Here is a 21,492-nt window from a genome sequence, read left to right on the forward strand (position 1 = left end):
TGCAGCCCAGGGCAAACACAGACAGCCAGAACGCTGAGAAATTGAACAAGCCATGTGTCACGTTAGGAAGGATTCCTGAGAGATATGGGACTGACAGTGGAATCCAAGAGAGGATCTTATCTCTGTGTCTCCAAGTTGGCTTTAGAACTGGACAAAGAGAACACCCTGTGCAAACCTCCCCTTGCTGTGTGACCCTGGGCAAAACCCTCCACTTTCCTGGTCCTCTAATTCTTCATCTGTAAAATGAAGCTCAGCGCTCTACTGACCCAGTGTGTATATGCTGCCTGCTCTGTGCCTGGGTCTGTGCTAAGGGTGGAGCCACATGATGAAACAGACAAACAAGGTCCCCACACAGACCCCCATGGTCTTGCAGAGAAAATGAACACAAAATAGTTTACAAGCAGACAGTGTTTTAATAATACTGATAATGACAATAACTATTATGGGAACTATCAATATAATATAAGCCAAGGCTCATTAAAGATCATCTCAGGGCCTCCCTGGTGGTGCAAGGGGTTAAGCACCACACTATGAAGCAATCCGCAGCCTCTGCAGCACAAGTTTAATCCCCAGCAAGGGAGCTACCCACATGGCGCAACAGACCTCTCGTCTCACCCGCTGCTCCCCTCAGCAGTGTACTTCAGTCAATATGCCTGTTCTGTTCCCCACTGTCTCTGGTAAATCCTCTCACCCCCTGCATCTCTGGCCAGTACCCCAGCTCTTGTATGTATAAATAAATAAATCTTTTTTTTAAAAAAAATCATCTCTCGCAAGCTTTCAACAACATGAGTTGGGCACTATTATTAGTCCCATGTGGCACATGGGAAAACTGAGGCTTAAGGAGTTTACCAGATCAGAGTTTACAGATCAAAGGACTCAAAGGTAGGACCCAGTTCTTTACCCATGATCTATCTTGATGTCGTAGCCAACCACAGGTCCGGGGATAGTGTTCAGCACTCGGGCTTTTAGGCCTGAGAGCCATTTCGTGGTCTCATCGTTAAGGGGGAATGTGCCTGTGTGTCCACTGGGGCATTTGCAGAAGACCTTGGCCTGTTCAGGAAGCACTGCTCCTTCTCCAGCCTTCACAAGGCAGTAAGGGACACCAGGGTGTGAACAGCAGGGGGTTGAGATGGGGGTGCTCTCACTGCCCCTCTGTGCTGGCTGGATTTGGGTGCTTAATCCAGGCCACTTTCCCTACTCCACGGCCAGTCAAACCAATCAGTCAACCAGCAGCAAATCAGCTCAAAAGAACAGCTAACAATAGAAATAAATAGTCTGCACTTTGCCTGCACTTTAAACTGATTCCAGCTTTGCTGTCTTCCACTTCTGAAATAAAATGAAACGCGTTGCATAGGGGACAGGGCCTGGGCTGAGCCCACCAAACCATTGCAGCTCAAGCTGCTCCTTTATCAGGGACCCTTTTAAGGGGTGCTTCTTTCCAAGGGGTTCAGTTTGGTGGTGGCTGCAGGCACTGTCAGCACGCTGTACGCTGGCTCAGTTACACCTCAGAACTCCATTCACTCACTCACTCGTTCAACACTGAATGGCATTTAACTATTTTTTTCAGAGGTTTTCATAATCATAAAGGACTATGTGCCATTATTTAGAGGATTCCAACAGCGCACCCTCCTCCTCTCTAGTCCAAATTCCTAAAGGGAACAATTTCCACGAATTCTCCCCGGCCCCTTAGACAGCTCTGTGTTCCCCTGTGTATATTTTTTATATGGCTGAAAACTCAGGGTTCTGCAGTTGATATTATATCCTGAATCTGTCTCCACATTATTGGTTAATACATAAAGCCGCGAGCTCACTACGCAGTCCTTGACATCAGTCCTTAAATACTCTGGCTGTTGACCCGACTGGATGCTCCAAGTCAGCTCCGGAGACAAGGTCGAGAATATACCAGCACGTGTCAATCACCCCACTTTTAATAAAATATGAATATATGTTTATGCACATCTCTTCAGCTGAAAAGTGTTGCAGGGTGTACACCAAAATATTAACAGTGGTAGGATTTCAGGTTTCTTGCCCCTTTGGCTACTTTTCTAATTTTTCTACTGTGACTATGCAGTAACTTGAAGCTAAAAAATAAAAAATGAGAAAAAGAAATAGAACAAAAATGGTGACACAGCGTATGACGGGGATGGGTACCTGTTATGCTATTCTTGGGGTGTGTGTGTGTGTGTGTGTGTGTGTGCATGAGCGCGCGAGTGTGATTTCTTACAAAAGGGGGAAAGACAAGTACAAAACAGCACTTACGTTCTAATCAACAATTTAGAAGAATACCTACCCCTCACACTGATTGACACCAGCTTATCAAAATGGAGGGACAGCAGACACGGAGTTGGCCCTGAGCGAGTGGCATGTGAACAAGATGACAACACCCTGTCCTTCCAGAGCAAATGGTAACACGCAGCTCCTTCCTCCCCACTGAGTTCCTTGCAGACAAGCCCCCTGCCTAACCTCTTGAGCCTGGGATAAGCCTCACACTTTTCTTGAATAAACTAAAGAGTGTAAATCAAGCAACTGACCTTTTTGTTCTTGTTTGGCCCAGAAAATCTTGACTCGCTGGCGAATGTGCTTGTCCTCACGCAGTTTCTTCTGCCACTGACGCAACTCTTGGATCTCAGGGATGCAGCGAACCTGGAAAATCCCCATGAAAATTTAGCTCCCTTTCTATACCTTAGTCTGCATGGAGAATCTGCCCTGAATCTACTGGATGTTCTTTTGATCCTAAATGAATCATTGTTTTGATTCATTCTATACTCCTAAAGCTTACACAGTATTTGAGTGTAAATGAGGTTGTGTGGAGATTTTCTATGTTAATGGTAGGTTGAGAACGTTCTAGATCTATGCTCTCCAGTGGACATATCATGGAGACATGTGTCATTTTATATCTCTTCACAGTCTCATTTTAAAAGAAGCAAAAGTAAGTTGGTGAGATTATCTTTGAGAATTCATTTTAACTTAAAAGATGCTAAATAATATCATTTCAAAATATAATCAAAATAAAAAATGATGGGCCTCCCCTGCTGGTGCAGCGGTTAAAAGCTGGGCTGCGAAGCTGCCTGCAGCCTCTGCAGCTCCGGTTCCATCCCCGGCCGCCTGCGAGGGTCCCACATGGCGCGCAGACCTCTCCTGCCACCTGCTGCTCCCCTCAACAGCGTACTTCGGTCCTTCTGCCTGTTCTGCTCCCCGCTCTGGCTCTGGTGAATTCTCTCACCCTCTTGTGCTTCTGACTGTACCCAGTGCTTGTATAAATAAATAAATCTTAAAAAAAAAAAAAAAGATACCTTTAAAAAAAATCTTTTAAAAAAATTTTTAAAAAATGATTATAAGCTATTTTACTTTTCTGTTTTTCATACTAAGACTTCCCTGGTGTGTATTTTGCACTTAACAGCACATCTCAGTTGGGAGCAGACACTTTCCAAGCCACATGTACCTGGCGGCTACTGTGTGGGCGGTGTAGCTCCAGATGGCCCACAGTGAATGCACTGACTGCAGCTCTGTTGACCACCCATTGACTGAGTACCCACCGGCCTTTGTGCTAGACATGGGGCATAAAGAGAGGATTCATGATAGTTGTGATAATAATCATTTTTTATTACCATATCTCCTACTAATTGGGCACTTGTGTCCCAGGCATTATTTGTTTTACCAAATGTTAGTCATTAAAACAATACAGTAGGGCAGGTGTGATGATTCCCATTTTATAGAGGCAGAAACTGAGTCTCAGCTAGCTTGCCCAGTTGCAGGCTAGGAGATGGTGTAGCTGGGATTTGAATGCAGGCAGCCTGTTCAGCTCCCCTGGATGGCCTCTGAGCTAGTAGGACATGGAGGATACAGGAATCAGATGAATAAGGTGTGATAGGAGTAAGGATGTTGGCGGGTACAGGCTGGCAGGACTGGACCTGGTGGGCTCTGCAATCTCAATTCTATTCCCTCAATGGTTTGTTTCCCCAAGTTAAATTTTATCCATGTTGTATCTTAGGTGTTAGAGTTGTGATAAAGCATAATTCTTAAATCTTTAACCTACTGAACAAGGTTTTTATCAGATCCAAATATTTCCAAAAGTGTTCACCACACCTGGATTAAAAGATATTTGGAAAAGGTGGCAATGTTGATTCGAGGATTATGCCACATACAAGTCTACTAGAAATCCAAACAGAGTTGCCTTTGTGGAATTTGAAACAAAGGACAAAGCAGCAAACTCGCCTTCCTGAATTAGTTTCTGAAGAGTCCCATGGTCCGGTAGAAGGGCCCTCCCATGGGTGGTTATAACTAGGAATCTAGGGGAGAAATGTTGGTCTTGGGTGATCTCAATTCCTTCCTTTCTGGAAGGTTCCTAGATTCTTTTATCAAATTGATCCCACATACCCCAGAGTTCTACCCAGTTCCATCAAGAGGAATTTGGAGAATGGGTCTTACCAAACTTAAGAAAAATAAAGTCCTTCCTAGTACTTCCTCTCTCAGGACACAGGATGCCTGAGTTGTCTTAAGAAAACTACTCCAGTGATTTTTTCCCCCAAAATAAAGGAGACTGTTTCCTGTTGAGTTTATAAATGGAAGCTACTCTTGCTTAAAATATATATATGCATTTTATCTATAAATACACATTTTTAAATTATACATACATATAAAGTACTGTATATGTAGATGCACATAAAGTATACACTTGTGAAATACAAAGTTATGCAGACTTCAGAGTAAAAATGGCCTGATAATTATTTCATAGAACATAAAGTAATTCTCAATCTTTCAGGTTTCAAACCATTGTTTTTTAGTGTTTCCTTAAGGCTTGTGTTCATAAGACTATGCCCTCTGATATCTCTGTTTCTGGTAAAAGGGTTATCAACTGTGCTCCCAGCAAGCCCACACCTTCCGGGGGGGGGGGGCAAAAAAAGGGGATTATCTACAACTTTCCCTTAAGCTTCTACTTACCAGGATCCAAGAACACAGAAACCCCATATCTGCATATAACCACCAACACCCTTGACGAGAAGAAACCCAAAGGATCTTCTGAATCACTAAGTTAACACTAGTTATAACCGGCAAGTTGACTGTTTTATTATAGTCAAACTATTTCTTTACAATTGGCTTATTCTTGAAATTTGGAAGGATACACAAGGAGCATGTTCAGAATGCAAGAGGGAGAAGGTGAGGGCTGTCACTTTTTACTCCATATTTCTCTGGGTTGGATTGTTCAGACATTTACAATGAGCATATGTTTTAGGAATACAAATGTTTAGATTTAAGTAATAGGCTACTGAGAGGCAAACAAGAGTTCTTTGACTTAAATATAATTGATGGATTTTTTTCCCTACCATCCCTCGAACCCTTGATTCCCTAACTTTTCAACCAATAGAAATGCCCCCATCCCCATCTGTCATTCTTAGGGTTCAGATGACCAGATCAGGGTGATTTCCTGTGTGGCCAGAGATCCTTTTTTTTATCTTTTCCTTGATTTCCTTCATTTCAAGCTGAGGACTACTATTTACCAACATGCATGGAATCCAGCAGCCTTGTTAGTTAACGTCTCGTTACCAGAAAGCTGGGTTCCCTAGAGAAGGCGTTCATGAGCCCTGGGGAAAGCAGACATCCACTGAACTGGGTTAACCCCAGTCATTATCGTCAGGACTAGGAATCAATTGAAATGGCAGTGGAAATCCTATCCTGTCAAAACACTATCAAAGATGTAAATCATTGACACTTCAGTAACAATGCATAAATAATAATAAAAAAATACTAAGCGGCAGTGGTTGTGCCCACCAGCACAGCATAATGTTCAACATATAAACAATTTCATTGCAAAAACAAGGGCTCCCTTATGAGAAGCTGCTTCCTCCTTTAAACAACCACATAGGGTCTACCCGCTCACCAAATAGTCACTCTGAGAATTATACACACTCAGGTGTGATGGACTTTGGAGTAAGACCAGGAAGAAAATTCCACTATGTGGATGTGACTTTTTTTTAAAATGCCCGTGACCAATCAAACCCTCCTAGTTACATATTACTCCAAAAGCCAATACCGAGTACCACATTGGCTAAGAATGCCAACTCTGGATCAGAAAGCCTGACGCTGAATTTTAGCTCTGCGAATTATAAATGAGAAGCCTGGAGCAAGTTGCTTCAATTCTCTGAACCTTGGATTTCTTCCTCTGCAGAATGGGGACAAAACAAGTATTTCTTTCACTGGGTTGGTGTGAAAACACAATGACACATTGTCTGGCACACAGGAAGTCCTCAATGGGTTAAGAATTTCTTAAATCAATGACTAAAGTGGCAAGAATAATCTGAATTCAACTCGGAGGTTGCTTCCAACCATTGCTCTCAGGACATGGAACCAAGAGGTTGAAGAATCAATGACTCATAAAGTGGAAATTAAGGCCTCCCCCCAGGGGTTGACAAATTACTGAATACACATATGATTTTGTAATTGTATAACCTGAGACATTAGCCAGCTGGTGGGGAGGCCCTGGGGCTGTGAGGTGGTGAGGATAGGCAGGGAAGGAGAGGTTCCTGCCCAGGATGTTGTATAGCCCTCCTCAATGTAGACTTCTGAATTCCTCTTAGCTCAGTTGTTTACCCTGCCTCTTGGCAAAACACACAAAAACATAGCAACAGCTACCCTCTCTGCATGATTCCCTGGAGTTTCTCTAATTGCTGTAGAGGAAAATACTGAATATATTACAGTTGCTGGAAAGATGTTGGAGAATAAATACAATGGACAGCCCTTTGTAATGCTCATGGGCCTGGCTCCAACTTAGAGTCAGATGCTTCTGGAAGACTCTTCTGCCTCCATGCCATGATGCAACATAGCAATGATTACAAAGAAGGATTTTATACTTAAGAAAGTGGATTTCAACGTAAAGGAAATGTTTGAAAAATTGCTTTCCATATTTAAAAGACATATTTAGAGTTCCTAACTCTCATGAATTCAATTTTCTGTCCAGGAGAAGCTTTGCGTTTTCTTCTCAGATTTTTGGCAAAACAAAAGCTGATTTCTTATTCTAGTGTTCATAAGTGTTCCTTATTGTCTTTAAGAACTAATTTTAAAAACCTGTAGATATCACATATTTCCTGGTATTGTAGAGATGTCACAGAAGCCCATTTGTGGTATGACTGTGGGCCTCTTAGGAATCACTTGGGCTTTCAGGGAGAATTAGAAGTGTGTTCCAGAACAGCATTTTTTAAATGGTGGGATGCAGCACATTAGTGAACAGTAAATTCAATTTAGTGGTTGTGAATAGCATTTTAAAAAATGCAACCTGATAGAAAGTATAGGAGATAAGTTATTACTTTATCACTAAGAATTCTCTCCATCCAAATGTTTCATCTCAAAGTCTATTTTATCTGATATTAATAATGTAAGTTCACTTTCCTTTTGGTTGATATTTGCGTTTACATCTTCTTTGTCTCTTTACTTTCATCTAGTCTGGGTCATTTTGTGTTACCTCTAGCATAGAGGTAAATTTCTGTTTCATCCAATCTGAAAATCAGAGAGGAAATTAGTCTATTTACATTTACTGTGACTAGTGATATAGTTATATTTCTTTCTCACCTTGTTTTTTTTTTTTAATGACGCTTTGTTTTTTTCTTCCTGCATTCTGTTGCATTTATTTTCTGTATTCCCTTTTTCTCTTCTATTGATTTGTAGTTTACATTCTATTTTCTTTATGTAATAACAACTTAAAGTAAAAAACTAATCTGTCTAGCCTATCCCCAGCATAATTACAAGAACTTTAGAATGCCCACTCTCAATCACTTTGATATGATTATATATAATATATATGCAATGTCTATTTAGATCTATCAACTTTCTCATTCACCAGTATTTCTTGCATGCACCTCCTTCTTATAAGTTCAATTTCCTTCCAACTAAAGTACGTCATTTAGTAGTCTTCAATGTGAGATAGTCTGTGTTTGAAAATTTATTTAGCTTTGTTCCTGAAGACAGTTCAGTGGGTATATAATTCTTTGTTGAAATGTCCCTTTCTCTTAGGACTGGAAGATACTGTCACTGTGTTCTAGCCTGTACCACTGCTGGTTAGAAGTCTGTAGTCAGTGCAGATTGCTTTTCCTTTGTAGATAATGCTTCCTTTAAGATAGCTTTGAGAGTACTTTGCTTTTGGCATTTCTACAGTTTCATCATGAAGCATACATAACTGAAGTATTCTCACTCCATATTTCTGTGAAACTTACTCCCTCATTCATTCCACACTCACCCTCTGTAATGCCTATTAGACTTATGTTGGACCTTCTCTTTTTGTCTTTGTGTCTGATTTGCCACATTCATTTCTCATCACAACCTCTCTGTTGCATTAGCTCCCAGTTTATGAATGACTCCTTCAGCTGTGTTTATTAGCTTTTGAGCTCATACCCAAAACGTGGTCCATACATCAACAGCATCATCTGGAACTTGTTAAAAATGCAGATTCATAGGCTCCAAGACCGATTAAGCCAGAACTGAAGAGAGCATGAGGCTCAGGAATCTATCTTAATAAACTTTCCAAGTGATTCTGATTCCTTTTTTCTTACTATCCTATTCTTTCAGCAAAGTGTATGTTCTTTTTTTTTAAAAGTAAATCTATAGTCATCTTAAATATAAATTATTTCATAGTCTCAAATTGTCATAATTGTCACTCTTGAGGGTTTGATTTTCCAGTTTGTTACATTTACTGACTCCCCCTTTGCTGCTGGTTTCTTTATTATGAACTCATCATTACCGAGGGTCTAGTTCCAATTTCAAATTTTCCCATGTCTTGTTTCTATCTAGAAGTCAGTAAGCTTTCCTGTAAAAGGTCAGATAGTAAATATTCTTGGCCTTTATGGGCCATATAGTCTCTGTCCCAATGACTCAGCTCTGCCATTGCAGAACAAAGGCAGCTGTAGACAATATGTTTTTAAACATTGGATGTGGCTGTGTTCCAGTAAAACTTTTTTTTTTTAATAAAAATAGGCAGTGGGCCAGATGGGCTATAGTTTACCAGCCCCAGCTCTTATTCTTGAGTGAGCATTAGAACTATAGCCCTCAGTTCCCTTTATTGACTCTCCTTTCTTTTTTGATTTCTTTCATTTTAATTGTTCTTAGGTGTTTTTAAAATTTTTTAATATTTTTTGTTTTTTTCATTTTTTGTCTCTATTTTTTTTTTCTTTTTTCACCCTACTGTCTTTTCCATCTCTAAATATGTAGTATGTAAATATTACTATTTTAGGCAATTTCCTAAATTCACCCAAGGATATTGAGATCACTTAGTGTATTTATTAGAATCCCAGGTTCTTGCCCTGCAGATTCTGATTCAGTCCATCTGAGGTGGAACCAAGGTGCTAGTATGTTTAACGGAGCTTATGTGTAAAATTGTAATTAAATTGTAATTATGATTAAATTGTAATTATGGGATGTTTTCATAAATTTTGCTTTGAAAGGAAATTGCTAGCCCTTAAAAGAAAATTAGGAATTAGGTTGGTGCTGTTTTCCAGGTGGGGTACCACAGCCCACAGGTGCAGCCAGCTCTGTGGGCACTGCCAGTGCACTCACACAGGTCCTGTTGGTCTCACACTTGTTTTAAGGCTCTGCTGCCACCATCTAGAAAGTCTTGCTAGGTCATTCTAATAACCTGAAAAGTTTGGGAAACCCTATGCCAGTGGATTGAGAATTTGAAGATGAATTTAACGTCCCAAGGCTTACCACCTTCACATCTGCACAACTATATTTCAGTTTTACATGATTCCACACTGAACATCACAAATCCTTAAATCAGAGTCAAGAAGGACTGCTTAGACTGTTAATGTGTAGTCAGGCCATTCTGCGTGACTCATGAATACCAGCTGCTTTTTGGTGGGGTAGTTTTTAGGAAAGTTCTAGAAAGGCTCTCTCCCAGGAAGCCACACCTATTTTTTTACTGAAGTCCCTTTAATAATAAAGCCATATGACAGTATGTACTTGGAAAAATCGCAATTTCCCCCTACAGCTCAGTGATGACAGTTGAGATAAAGTTCATCCAACTTTTCTTGGTACTTGTTTATCCAACTAGTCAGGGAATGAATATGTTGCAAAAGCATTTAAGGCATTTGACAAATTTTCCAACGATTTATAGGGTTAACTTACAGCAAAGTTTACAATGTCAAAGACCATGAATTGCACAACGCTTTGATCTCTTGATCATCACTGTTCAAAGCTGGCACATATGCAGTGATAACTGCCCAGATGTTTCTGATGTGCAGCTGGGATTGAGAGCCACTGTTTTAGACTAAAATGTGGATGCATAACCCTTCCATCAGTGGCTCTCAAAGTATGGCCCCCAAACTAGCAGCATCACTGCAGAACTAGTTAGAAACGGAAACTCTCAGGCCCCACCCCAAACCTACTGCCTCAGACACTCTAAGATTGGGACCCAGCAATTGTGTGTTAACATACCCCACCCCCCAGAGGATTCTGATGGAGGCTAAAGTTTGACAAGTATTGCACCATGCCCACAGTGAGTCACAACTTTAATCCCTGCACCTTTGAAAACCTTGCCAGTCTGCTTGTTAAGAGGGGTATCTTTCTACTCCCTATCCTCTAGTGACTTGTTTTGATTAATAGAAGGTAATTGAAGTACTGCTGTGCAAGTTTCAGAATCTGAGCCTCAGAAGGATGTGAAACTTCCCTTTATATCCCCTTGAAATGTTTCTTCCATAACTCAAGAAGCTGGTCAGGCCCCAGATGTGTGAGTGAGGTCAGCATGGCTGTTCTGGCCCAGCCCAGGAGATCTTCCAGAGAACACCATCACACTGCTGGAAGGACCTATCCTGGCCTAGGAGTGCCCACTGAGGGTAGTGCAGACAAGGCTGGAGTGCCAGACCCAGAGCTCCCCATGTGGGTATGCTAGTGAACAAGGAGCTCACCATCTTTGTTCATAAACACCAGCTGAATGCAGCCATGGGAGTGAGCCGAGGAGAAATCAGCCGAGGAACCAGCCAGCTAGGCCACGGAAATCCTAAGAAATCATCAATTGCTATGGTGTTAAATCACTCAGCTTCAGCAGCAGAAGAGATCAAATTGTAATTATGTGATATTTTCCATAAATTTTGCTTTGAAAGGAAATTGCTAGTCCCTTAAAGAAAAGCACTCCAGGAAGTTGGGAATTAGGTTGGTGCTAATTGCCAGGTGGGGTACCAGAGCCCACAGGCTCGGCCAGCTCTGTGTGCACTGCTGGTGCACTCACACAGGCCCTGTTAAGAAGGGTCTCACACTTGTTTTAAGCCTATGCTGTCACCATCTAGACAGTCTTACTAACTTTAAACAAGGGTTGCGTTTCCATTTTACACTCACCCTGCAAATCATGTCACCAGCCCTGCTATTATGCAGTTTTCTCATTTTTTCCCTCACAACCCCCCAGGATCTGGTATATCAGCTGTCCTCACGTACTCAGGCTACATTGTGACTAAGCAAATACAAGAGATGGGTAGGGGTGGGGGTTGCTGACAACCTGGCAAGTTGGCACAGCATTTTCGGGGCATATCCAGGGAAATGCACTTGCAGATTTAACCCAGAATATATTTAAACACAAACAGGATCAGGCAGGGGGAGGGGAAGGGTCTGGCCTGGGAAGCTGGGCCCAAAGCAGCCCAAACTCACTATTTATAGTGCTGTGGCCTATTTTGGCCTGCAGGTTGGCCCGGAAAATTGTCCTAAGAACTGGGCCTGGAAACTTTTGATGGAAACCAGGCGCCTTCGTTCTGGGGTCTGGCCGGAATCATGCTGGGCACAGACAAAAGGTTTTTTTTGATGAACTCAAGGACATTTTGAAAAATAGGATTTTCTTTGACCCAATTTTTTTTTTGATAGGAAATTTCTAAAAATCTAAAGCAAATCATTAGGTAATGCCCAAAAGTATATTCTTAGGAAATGATTCACTGGGAATAAAATGCAAGGCTCAGATCAAGCCAAATAAAGAGCTAAAGGCTCTCAGGCCTTCACCTGTGCCAGGCACTGTGCTCAGCCGAGCACATCATTTATAACCTGCTGTGCAACCCCATGAGGGCCTTGTTGTTACCATTTTACAGGAAAGCAAACTGGGGCTTGGGAAAACTTACTCATTAAAAGAATGTCCCAGGGCCGGTAGGCGGGACTCGGGCCTGCACTCCATTTACCCAGGCTGTCGCCAGAGCAGAGAGCAACGCTGCTCAAACTTCATCATGTAAATACTCGGGGGAATCTTGTTAAGGGGCAGGTAGGCTTTAGGAGGTCTGGGGTGGAGCCAGCGCACAGGTGAGGTGATACCACTGGCCCATGGTGCACAATCCGAGGTGCTATTAAATTGTTTTCCTGCTTCTACTCTTACCCTCGCAGTCTGCGCTCCCACAGCAGCCCTAGTGACTGTGTCAGCTTCCATGGCTGCCTGAAAAAATGACCTCCAAAATTTGGTGGCTTCTAACAATACCCACTGCCCTGCACACCTTCTGAGCTGGGTGATTCTGGCTCAGGATCCCTCATGAGGTGACTGTTAGGGTGTCTGCAGCGCCTGCCACCTTCTGAAGGGTTCAGGGACCAGAGGAGCAGCCCTCAGCAGGCTCACCCACAGCCCTGAGGACTGAGGTCCAGGTTCCTGCCACAAGGGTGGCTCTGGGGATTGATGGGGACTGCAGCTGGGATCCCCCACAGTGAATTATCCAAGAGAAGGACCAAGGCTGCAGTGTCTTAACAACCATTATTTCAGCATTATTAGCATGGGAAGGGACTCCCCCAAAATGCGAATACCAGGAGGTGGGGATCTCTGGGGAGGCATTGTGGGTGCTGGCTTACCACCGAGTCCTGATGGAAGAGTAGCCAGTATCACGCGACACTTTTGATTAAAGCCTGTGTAGTGGCAAGCAGGCAGGCGGGCTGGGCAGGCCTGGGGATTCTCCGTGCACTCGCTCTCCCTCTCCCTCTCGCGTTCTCAGGCAAAGCTGCCACAGCTGCCTTTAGCCCACTCCTCGGGCACAGGTTGAGCACTTCCACATGCGCATGCCTGCGTTCTTTGGGCCCAAGCGTGTGCCCCACACGCACACCCCTCGGCTGGCTCCCGGCACCCATGCCAGCGGTGGGAGGGTGGACTAAGTGTGGCAACTTCATTTACCCTACAAAGCCCTCCCCCCTTCCCCCAGTCCCGTCAGAGTCCCAATAAAATCCAAAGTTCCAACATCCCGATGAGAGCTTGCGTGTGACTTCGTGGACTCTGGTCCCCACAGCTCCCCTGTCCCGCTCAGCCCAGCCCACTTCAGTCTGCCTCACCCAGCCTCTGCTGGTCCTCAAACACATCCAGCATCCTCCAGCCCCTGACCTGTGTACCTGCCTTTCCCTCTGGCTAGAATGAACTTCATTCAGATCTGCTCAAGTAACACCTTCCCCGTGGAGCTTCCCTGACCACACTCACCAACAGTAGCTGCTGGCACTCCCTAGCCCTTCAGTTCGCTTAATTTTGTTTCTGGATTTCATCTGTGTAAGATAATGTTCAGCAAGTGTAGTGTATGTCTCTGCTCCATTGATGTGGGGCTTGGCTGTGTGACTGGCTTGGCCCATGGAAAGTGCCATTTCCCGGGCTATGCCTTAGGACTCATGAAGTGTGTGTTATTTTTGCTCATTGTTTTGACAGCTTCTGACCTCTGCCATAAAAAGAATGTGGTCCTGGTAGCCTGTGGACCTCAGAAGAAGGTCAGTTCCTAGAACAAAAGCAAATAGAACCCAACAGCTCTGTGCCTAGGGCAGCAGAATCCAGCCTAAAGCAAGTGCAACCTGGCTCCACCAGACACCTGGGGAAAATGTTCATCTACCCTGTAAGTCACTGAGCTTGGGGGCGGGTCGTTCAGCGGCATTATTGTGAGGATAGCTAACTGATACACATTATTTATATCAGTTCATCATCCAGTGCGAGAATACAAGGTCCATGAGGGCAGGGATTGCTCGGAGTACATGCAGGACTCCCAGCATCTAGAACAAGGCCTGCCTGTCCCTGGTGGGTATACTCAAAAAACACCAGTGAATGAACAGATCTAACTGTAGCACCTGCTTGCTCAACACCATGCAATACTGCCTTCAAATCAGCTCCCAAAGTGCAGAGTATTTAAAAAAAAAAAAAAAACTGTCTTAAACAGAATTTCCAAGCAGTGGACCTTTCACACCAAGTGGCCTGCCACCTTCTGCGGGCAGGCACCATCACTCTTCACCTGGGCCATTTCAGAAGTCATCCAGAAATGACAACCTACCCCCGCCTGAGAATGGAAGTGCTGCTGTGGATGACGCTGGCTCACCTGGTGGGCTGCTGTCCCGGGAGGAAAGCCAGAGTGATGGCTAATGGCGCACACAAAGGGAGGAAATGCACCCCCACACCCCCCCGCCTGGAGCAGCTGCACCAGGGGACGCCCTTTCTGGAAAGGAGGAAGCGGACGTCAGGAAAGTCGGAATGCTGACCAACCCTCCAACCCTCAGGGGAAGCCAACACGTGAAAGCAGGGGGAAGTGAGAAGCTGGTCCTTCGGTCGCTAATTGTTGAACTTGTTGAGGAAATAAAAACAGACACCCACTCCTAGAGCTCTCTTCAATCCTCCCTTCGCAGGGCTTGCTCTGGGCTGGGAATATTCTAAATAAGAAAAGTTTGGCCAAATCCCTACCTGCCAGCTACATTGGTAGTGTGTTTTCCTTCCAATACAAACGCCCAGCTGTGGAGAGCAATCCTCCAGGCTAAGCGGAAAGGCAAGACGTGGGCCATCAAGTGAGTCCCTATTTACAAAAAACATAAAATAACAAATATACACACATGTTCATATGTGCAAGGGAAAAACACTGAAAAGACACACCAAACTGTTAAGAGTGGTTTCATCTAAGAAACAGGTTGAGGGTTGGACAAGAATAGAAATGTTCACATTTAACTTTAAATTACTTGTTATGGATTTTGCTGCAATGGTCCTCATTAGATTTTGTACTCTAAATATTATCGGTTTTCTTGTTAGATGGAGGCGGGGGACACCCCAAGGGGAGGATGTATTCTAAGTCTACAGTCCCCAGCACTCTTCTTGGCAAGCAGAAGACCCTCCATCCATGTTTGTCAAAAGAAAGGATGAAGAAACACTGTCACGCACTAAGGAAGGCACAGGCCTCTTGGGTGGCCCGGCAGAGGGTACCTTGCCACCCTCGGGAGCCCTTAGCTTCAAACGCAAGAGGTCTTATCTGAATCCTCAGCCTAAAACCAAGACCTCTACATCATTAAAAATTTCAGCAATTGTGCTCCACTTGTTCAGTGGGACTTGTAGGGGGGCCTCACCCTCCCTCACAGCCTATACACATTTTTACGTGTTAGAAAATGCACGAAACCAATTTCAAACATGTGGCCTTCAAAATACACCCAAGGTGGCCTAAACCAAGACCTCCTGGGTGGGAATCTTCTGATCAAGAAGCTAACGTGGTAGTGATAATGGACTGCAACTGTGTTCGGCAATCAAGAGGATTCCTTGGTGGAGCCCCATCTTTCCATGTGAGCTGCCGCAAAAGCAGCCTGGGCTGGGACCACTCATCAAATCATAAAGTCCCTCTGAGGCTGGAGAGAGCTGGCTGTGCACCCTCAAGACGGGAGCTGGCGGTAATTTGATGCAGTTTCTGGCGTTTCTTTTTGCAAATGACAGTGTCTGATTGTTGCAGGCAGTCTGTCCACCTGCCAGCAGATATCAGCCACTGGAAGAGAAATTCCAACTAAAGAAATTCCTTTCTGTCCAAAACTCAGATAAATTAAACATGCCGAATGTGTCTTCCGTTGAAGCTCCACTTTAAAGCCTGCACCAGGCGTCCTAATTTCCCCTGGCATCCTTCATTTCTGGAAAGGAGGAAGGCTTGGTGAAGAGGCAGTTCAGAAAGGCCAATGACAAAATGAAGACACTTTTCTCAAGTGTCATCTCAGGGGGATTAACCAGCACAGCTGTTGAGTTCAAGGATCCTGGAACCCTACGGAACTCCCACAAAAGTCTGTGTTGACATGCCCGCGTACATCCCAGAGCAGCTTATGAAATGGTATAAGACTGTTTTCTCTTCTTTGTTTTCAAATGCCCTCATTAGAGAGATCATTTTGGGATTCAGTGATTTATTGGTATGTATACCAAGTGCCTAATATGTGTCAGGCGGTGTTCTCTGGGCTGGGGATACAGGATGAAAAAGCCAAGCAACCTCTAACCCTTCATGGAGCTCATGTTCTAGTCAGAGCAATGGGCAACAGACAAGTAAACAGCCAATATAACAGCAAGTAGCCAGAAAGTGACAGGAAGGCTATAAAGCATAGCAAGAGACTACAGAGTGATGAGTGGATGCTATTTTAGGAACGGTGACTAGGAGAGACATTCCAAAAGAATCCTGAATGAAGCAAGAAAGGGCACCATGACTGATAGTTGCAGGTGCAAAGAACAAAGAGTAAAATGGCCTATTAAGGAAAACAGAACCAAAGACAAGAACAAAGATAGTTAATATCTACTGTGGATTTGCTAAGTGCCTCCCACTGTGCCAAGCCCCTTAACCATCTGATTCAATCTTCAAAGGCAGGGACTACTACTATTCCCATTTTTATGTGGATCCGACATTAAATGATCTACCCAAAGTTATAAATAACCTGATGTATTAGGATCCAAACAGATCTGTCAGCTGTTAGATCCCAAAGTATTGTCAAGTTTCCATAGGGGATGTTTTTCACTAAAAGGATGATACAAGTCTTTCTATCTTGACAGAAAAGAAGAAAAACAAAGTCATCACACTGACTCCAAACTATATAACACAGCAACAATAATCAAAACAGTATGGTATTAGAACAAAAACAGAAATGCAGGCCAATGGAATGGAATAGAAAGCCTCAATATAAACCCACACAATTATGGACAGTTAATCTTTGACAGGAGCCACGACCATACAACAGAGAAAGGAAAACCTGTTTAACAGATAGTATTGGGAAACATGGATCCCTTCATACAAAAAAATGACACTAGATCCTTACTTATTCCACATACAAAAATTAATTCAAAATAGATGGAAGATCTGGATATAAGACCCAAAACCATAAAATACATAAAAGAAAACAGGGGATATACTACAGGACATCTATTGCAAAGAGGTATTTGGGGATGCAACTATAATGGTAAGGGAAACAAAAGCAAAAATAAACAAGTGGGAGTACATCAAACAAAAACAAAACAGCAACCTATAGAATGGGAGAAAATACTTACATATCCAACATTTGACAAGGGGCTAATTTCCAAAATATATGAAGTACTTATGCAATCCAGCAACACCAACAACAAAACAGACAACCCAGTCAAACAATGGGCAAAAGACCTAAAGACATGTAGGTGGCTTACAGACACACACAAAATTGTTTAACATCACTTCTTATAAGAGAAATGCAAACCAAAACCACAATGTCCTCAAGGTTCATCGATGTTGTCAGATTTTCCTTCCTTTTTAGGGCTGAATGATATTCCATTGTATATGTATATACCATATTTTGTCATCCGTCAATGGACAGTAGGGTTGCATCCACGTTTTAGCCATTGTGAATAATGTTGCTATGAACATGGGTGTACAGATTCCTCTGCAAGACCCTGCTTTCAGTTCCATTGGGTACATACCCAGAAGTGAGTGAGTATCTAGGAGTGACTGGCCTGACTTGGGTGCCCTGCCCATCATGAACTAACCCTGGAGACAGAAGCATGCAAAATTCCATGTCCACACTGGCAGAGGCCCACCCAGGAAGCAGGGACTGGGGAGGGGTCTGCTTCTAGTGGCTGCGGGTCAGTATCAACACAGACATGGTATCAATGAGTACAGACAAAGGTATCAGTGAGTAGGGGGTAAACACACAGATTCTCATTGCTCTCTGAAGCAAACTCTGGATCTCCCATCTGTGTCTTCTTTTCTTTGTAAAGCCCCCAAGGGCTGCTGAAGCAACCTGTCACAGTCTTACTTATCAAAGAACAGTCTCAATTGCTAGGCTTTGTGAGTCTCAGTTGTCACAATGCCTGGAGGAGGTTTGATGTTGGGAAAGAGAAACAGAATAAAACAAAGCAAATGGGCAGAGGCAGAAAACACCAGGAGCTCATTTGGATAGAACAAATATTCAGTGGATTTATCTGGTCTCTGCCACCAAAATCTAGAACCTCTCAATCGATACGGTCCATGAGAACCTCCTTTGAACATCCTGAGAGAGCAGAGTTTTCTCTGTCAAGGGTTACCTGTAGCATTCAGGATCTCATCGGCAGAAGTGCATGGCTGATGTGATGGAGTCACTTATCACCAATGGCACTTAGGAAGAAGGCCTGTCTGAGGACCAGACACCCTTCCCAGTATCCAAATGGATTTTTGTATTAATCGTTCACTTTTGCACATTGAAACCATCTGGCTTTTTAAACATTAACCTAGTGTTTTGAAAGAAGAAACAGTGTGTTTTCTTCCACAGAAGTACTTAATATGGAGTAATAACTAGCAGGAACCTATTTATATTGCTAATTATAAAATCACAGCTACCAAGAAAGACTGTCCACAAATAGCTTTTCATATCATGTGATATTTCTGTTAATGTAGTCGGTTAAAATATATTTTTATGAGATGTCTGGCTAGTTTTATGATAACAAGTAAGGATGTCTGGGGTTTAAAACTTCCTGGCAAGAATATTCAGTCTTAAGAAGGAAGTTCTGACACACACTGCAGCATGGATGAAGCTTGAGGACGTGCTGAGTGAAAGAAGCACAAGGATGAGTGTTGTATGACTCCAGGAGGCATTATATGGAGGAGTCAAAATCACAGAGAGTATGAGGGGGGCTGCAGTGTTGGGGAGAGTGAGAAACAGGGAGTTTTTGTTTAATGGAGACGCAGTTTCCCTTGAGAAAATTCTGGATATGGACGGTGGTGACAGCCGCACCACAGCAAGGGATGGGTTTAATGTCACTGAACTGCACACATAAAAATGGCTAAAATGGTCCATTTTATATTAGGCATGTTTTACCACACAAAACAATTTTGTGGGAGACAATATTTTCCTTTATGGTTTTTAAGAAAGTACAAATAAATGTTTCAAAAACATTTAGAAACTTCTAGTAAAAATGACATGGGAATGTGCAGAGGCTGTAAGAATGTTGGTTGTGAGAAAAATTCTGTAAATTCCGGAAAATCCCTTTTTCTAGTCATAGGATGTTTACTCTCACTTTGATAAAACCAAGTCAAAAAATCAAGAATTTGTATTAGAAGGACTCATGGTCAAACGGAATAGGAAGGCTTGCTTCGTATTATTTTTTCTCTAACATTTACACTTGTCATTTTATTTATAGGGAATACACATACCATAAAATTCACACATACCATAAAATTCACACCCTTCGTGTTTATAAATCAGTGGTTTTTATTATCGTGACAAAGTTGTACAAACACCACCACTACCTAATTCCAGAAGCTCTCCACCCAGTCCCCAAAGAAGCCATCAGCAGTCCTCTTCTTCCAGTCCCTGACAACCTCTAATGGAGGACTGTCTGTGAATTTACCTATTCTGGACATTTCGTTGAACTGGGATCCTACAATAAGGGGCCGTCTGTGTCTGGCTTCTTCTATTTAGCGTCATGTTTTCAAGGTTCATTCCTTTTGTGGCATGTGCGAGTACTTTGTTCTTTTTTATGGCCGAATAGTATTCCATGCGATAGAGGTACTGCTTTCTGTTCGTTCACCAGTTGGACTATCTCCACATTTGGGGAATTGGGAATAAAGCTTCCCAATGTGAACACTCATGTACAAATGATTGTGTGAACATCTGTTTTTAATCCTCTTAAATACACACCCAGGACTGGAGCTGCTGGTTTAACTACTGGAGCAATTGCCAGGCTGTTTTCCAAAGTGACTGCGCCATTTCTCTCTCTCGCCAGAGGTGTGTGATGGTTCCAAGACCTTGACACTCTCACCAACACTTGTTACTGTCTTTTTTCATTTAATTACACCCGGGCCGGTAGGAGTTAAGTGGTATCTCACTGTGGTTTTGATTTGTATTCCCCAGTGGATCTTCTCCTGCGCTTATTGACTTTGTGTATATATTTTTTAGAGAAAAGTATTCAAATCCCTTGTCAATTTGGGGGATTATTTGTTGGGTGGAAGAATTCTTTGTATGTTCTGAATATTAGTTTCTTATCTGATATATAATTTATAGCTATTTCTCCCACTCTGTGAGTTAACTTTGTATTCACTTGATGGTACTGCCTGGAGTCAAAAGTTTCTGATTTTGATGAAGTCCACTGGACTTAAGGAATTAGCTGGTGTTATGAAGGGAACAGACCACATTTATAAAATATATAAAAAGCACTGAAGCCTAAGCCATTATATCTAAATTGTGGAGTATAAGAGAGGACTTTGTAACTGGTTTAAAACTCTTTGGGATCAGAATGCTCCTATTACTTAACATTCACACTTGAACTTGACCCACGTTTTCAGTATTGTGCTATGTCCACAAGGGGTGGAAGGACTGGGCAATACTGCTTCAAGGACAGTCCCATTTAAGAGTCATGTAACAAATACGCTGTGGACTGATTCACTGATAGTAGCGCATTAGAATTCATCCAACTTCTTGGTGATAACTGCCAGTGTGGTCACCTCGGTCTACTCCTCCTACAGTAGCTCTGGGAAGGCACCAACATGGAGATTTCTGCTCTTCAGGAAAATCCACTGGTCAATGGATTTCCTGTGCGATGTCTGTCATGGCTGATACTAAATCTAAACTCCTTCCTCCGATGTCTGCAGCTCCTCATGGATGGAGCCATGCTACCTCCGATGGGAACTTTGTGCTTTACCTAGAAGCCTGTTAACCCCAAGGCACTAGTCACCACCACTGGAGAAGTGGTGTTCTTTTCAGCACACGTGACACGCACGCCACTCTCAAGTGTATTTGGCAAGAACTTCTGAAAGTGCATCCTTCTTCAAGGGCCACATGACATTATGATTCGGGAGCTTTAGAAAGGAACTACCTTTGGACCTAGGAATTCCAATTCTAGAATTCCTCCACATAAACAAGCAGACAAGTGTGCAAAGATGCCTGCACAAAGACAAGTATGTGACAGCATTGATCACAATAACAACAAACCAAAAGCCACCACCAGAAAAACAGAAACAAGTCTTAAAAGAAAAGGTTATTTTTCATGTGTTAAGTATTCATATGTTATTCTAGGTATCAAAACTTTCAAAGTGTGGGAAGTTTTACACCATAATGTTAACAATGATTATCTTCAGGTGACAGAATTATCAGTTACTCAGAATTTTCTTATTTGCTTTATCTGAATTATCTATTTTTTTCTAAAATGAACATGTATTGCTCTGTGAATATAATATTATTTTAGGCAATATTTAAAGTGGTTTTCTTAAAGCCACTATGTAGTTGGAGATTACTTTTTTATTCAAACTGACAATCTCTGTCTTTGAATAGGAACTTTTAGGTAACATATTAATGTGGTTATTAATCTGTTTGAAT

General features: G+C 42.7%; 1 protein-coding gene across 1 annotated transcript in view; it reads right to left on the reverse strand.

Annotated features, from left to right (window-relative positions):
• IQCK (IQ motif containing K) overlaps nt 1–21,492 on the reverse strand; it is a gene marked incomplete at both ends in the record, with an annotated part of 92,096 nt that overhangs the window by 19,770 nt on the left and 50,834 nt on the right. The window contains one exon of the mRNA XM_084249372.1: nt 2,532–2,643. Within this exon, the coding sequence (XP_084105498.1) occupies nt 2,532–2,643 (112 nt within the window). The remainder of the gene's footprint in view (nt 1–2,531; nt 2,644–21,492) is intronic.

This window comes from Talpa europaea (assembly GCF_964194135.1).
Source record: "Talpa europaea genome assembly, chromosome: 12".
Taxonomy (NCBI): domain Eukaryota; kingdom Metazoa; phylum Chordata; class Mammalia; order Eulipotyphla; family Talpidae; genus Talpa; species Talpa europaea.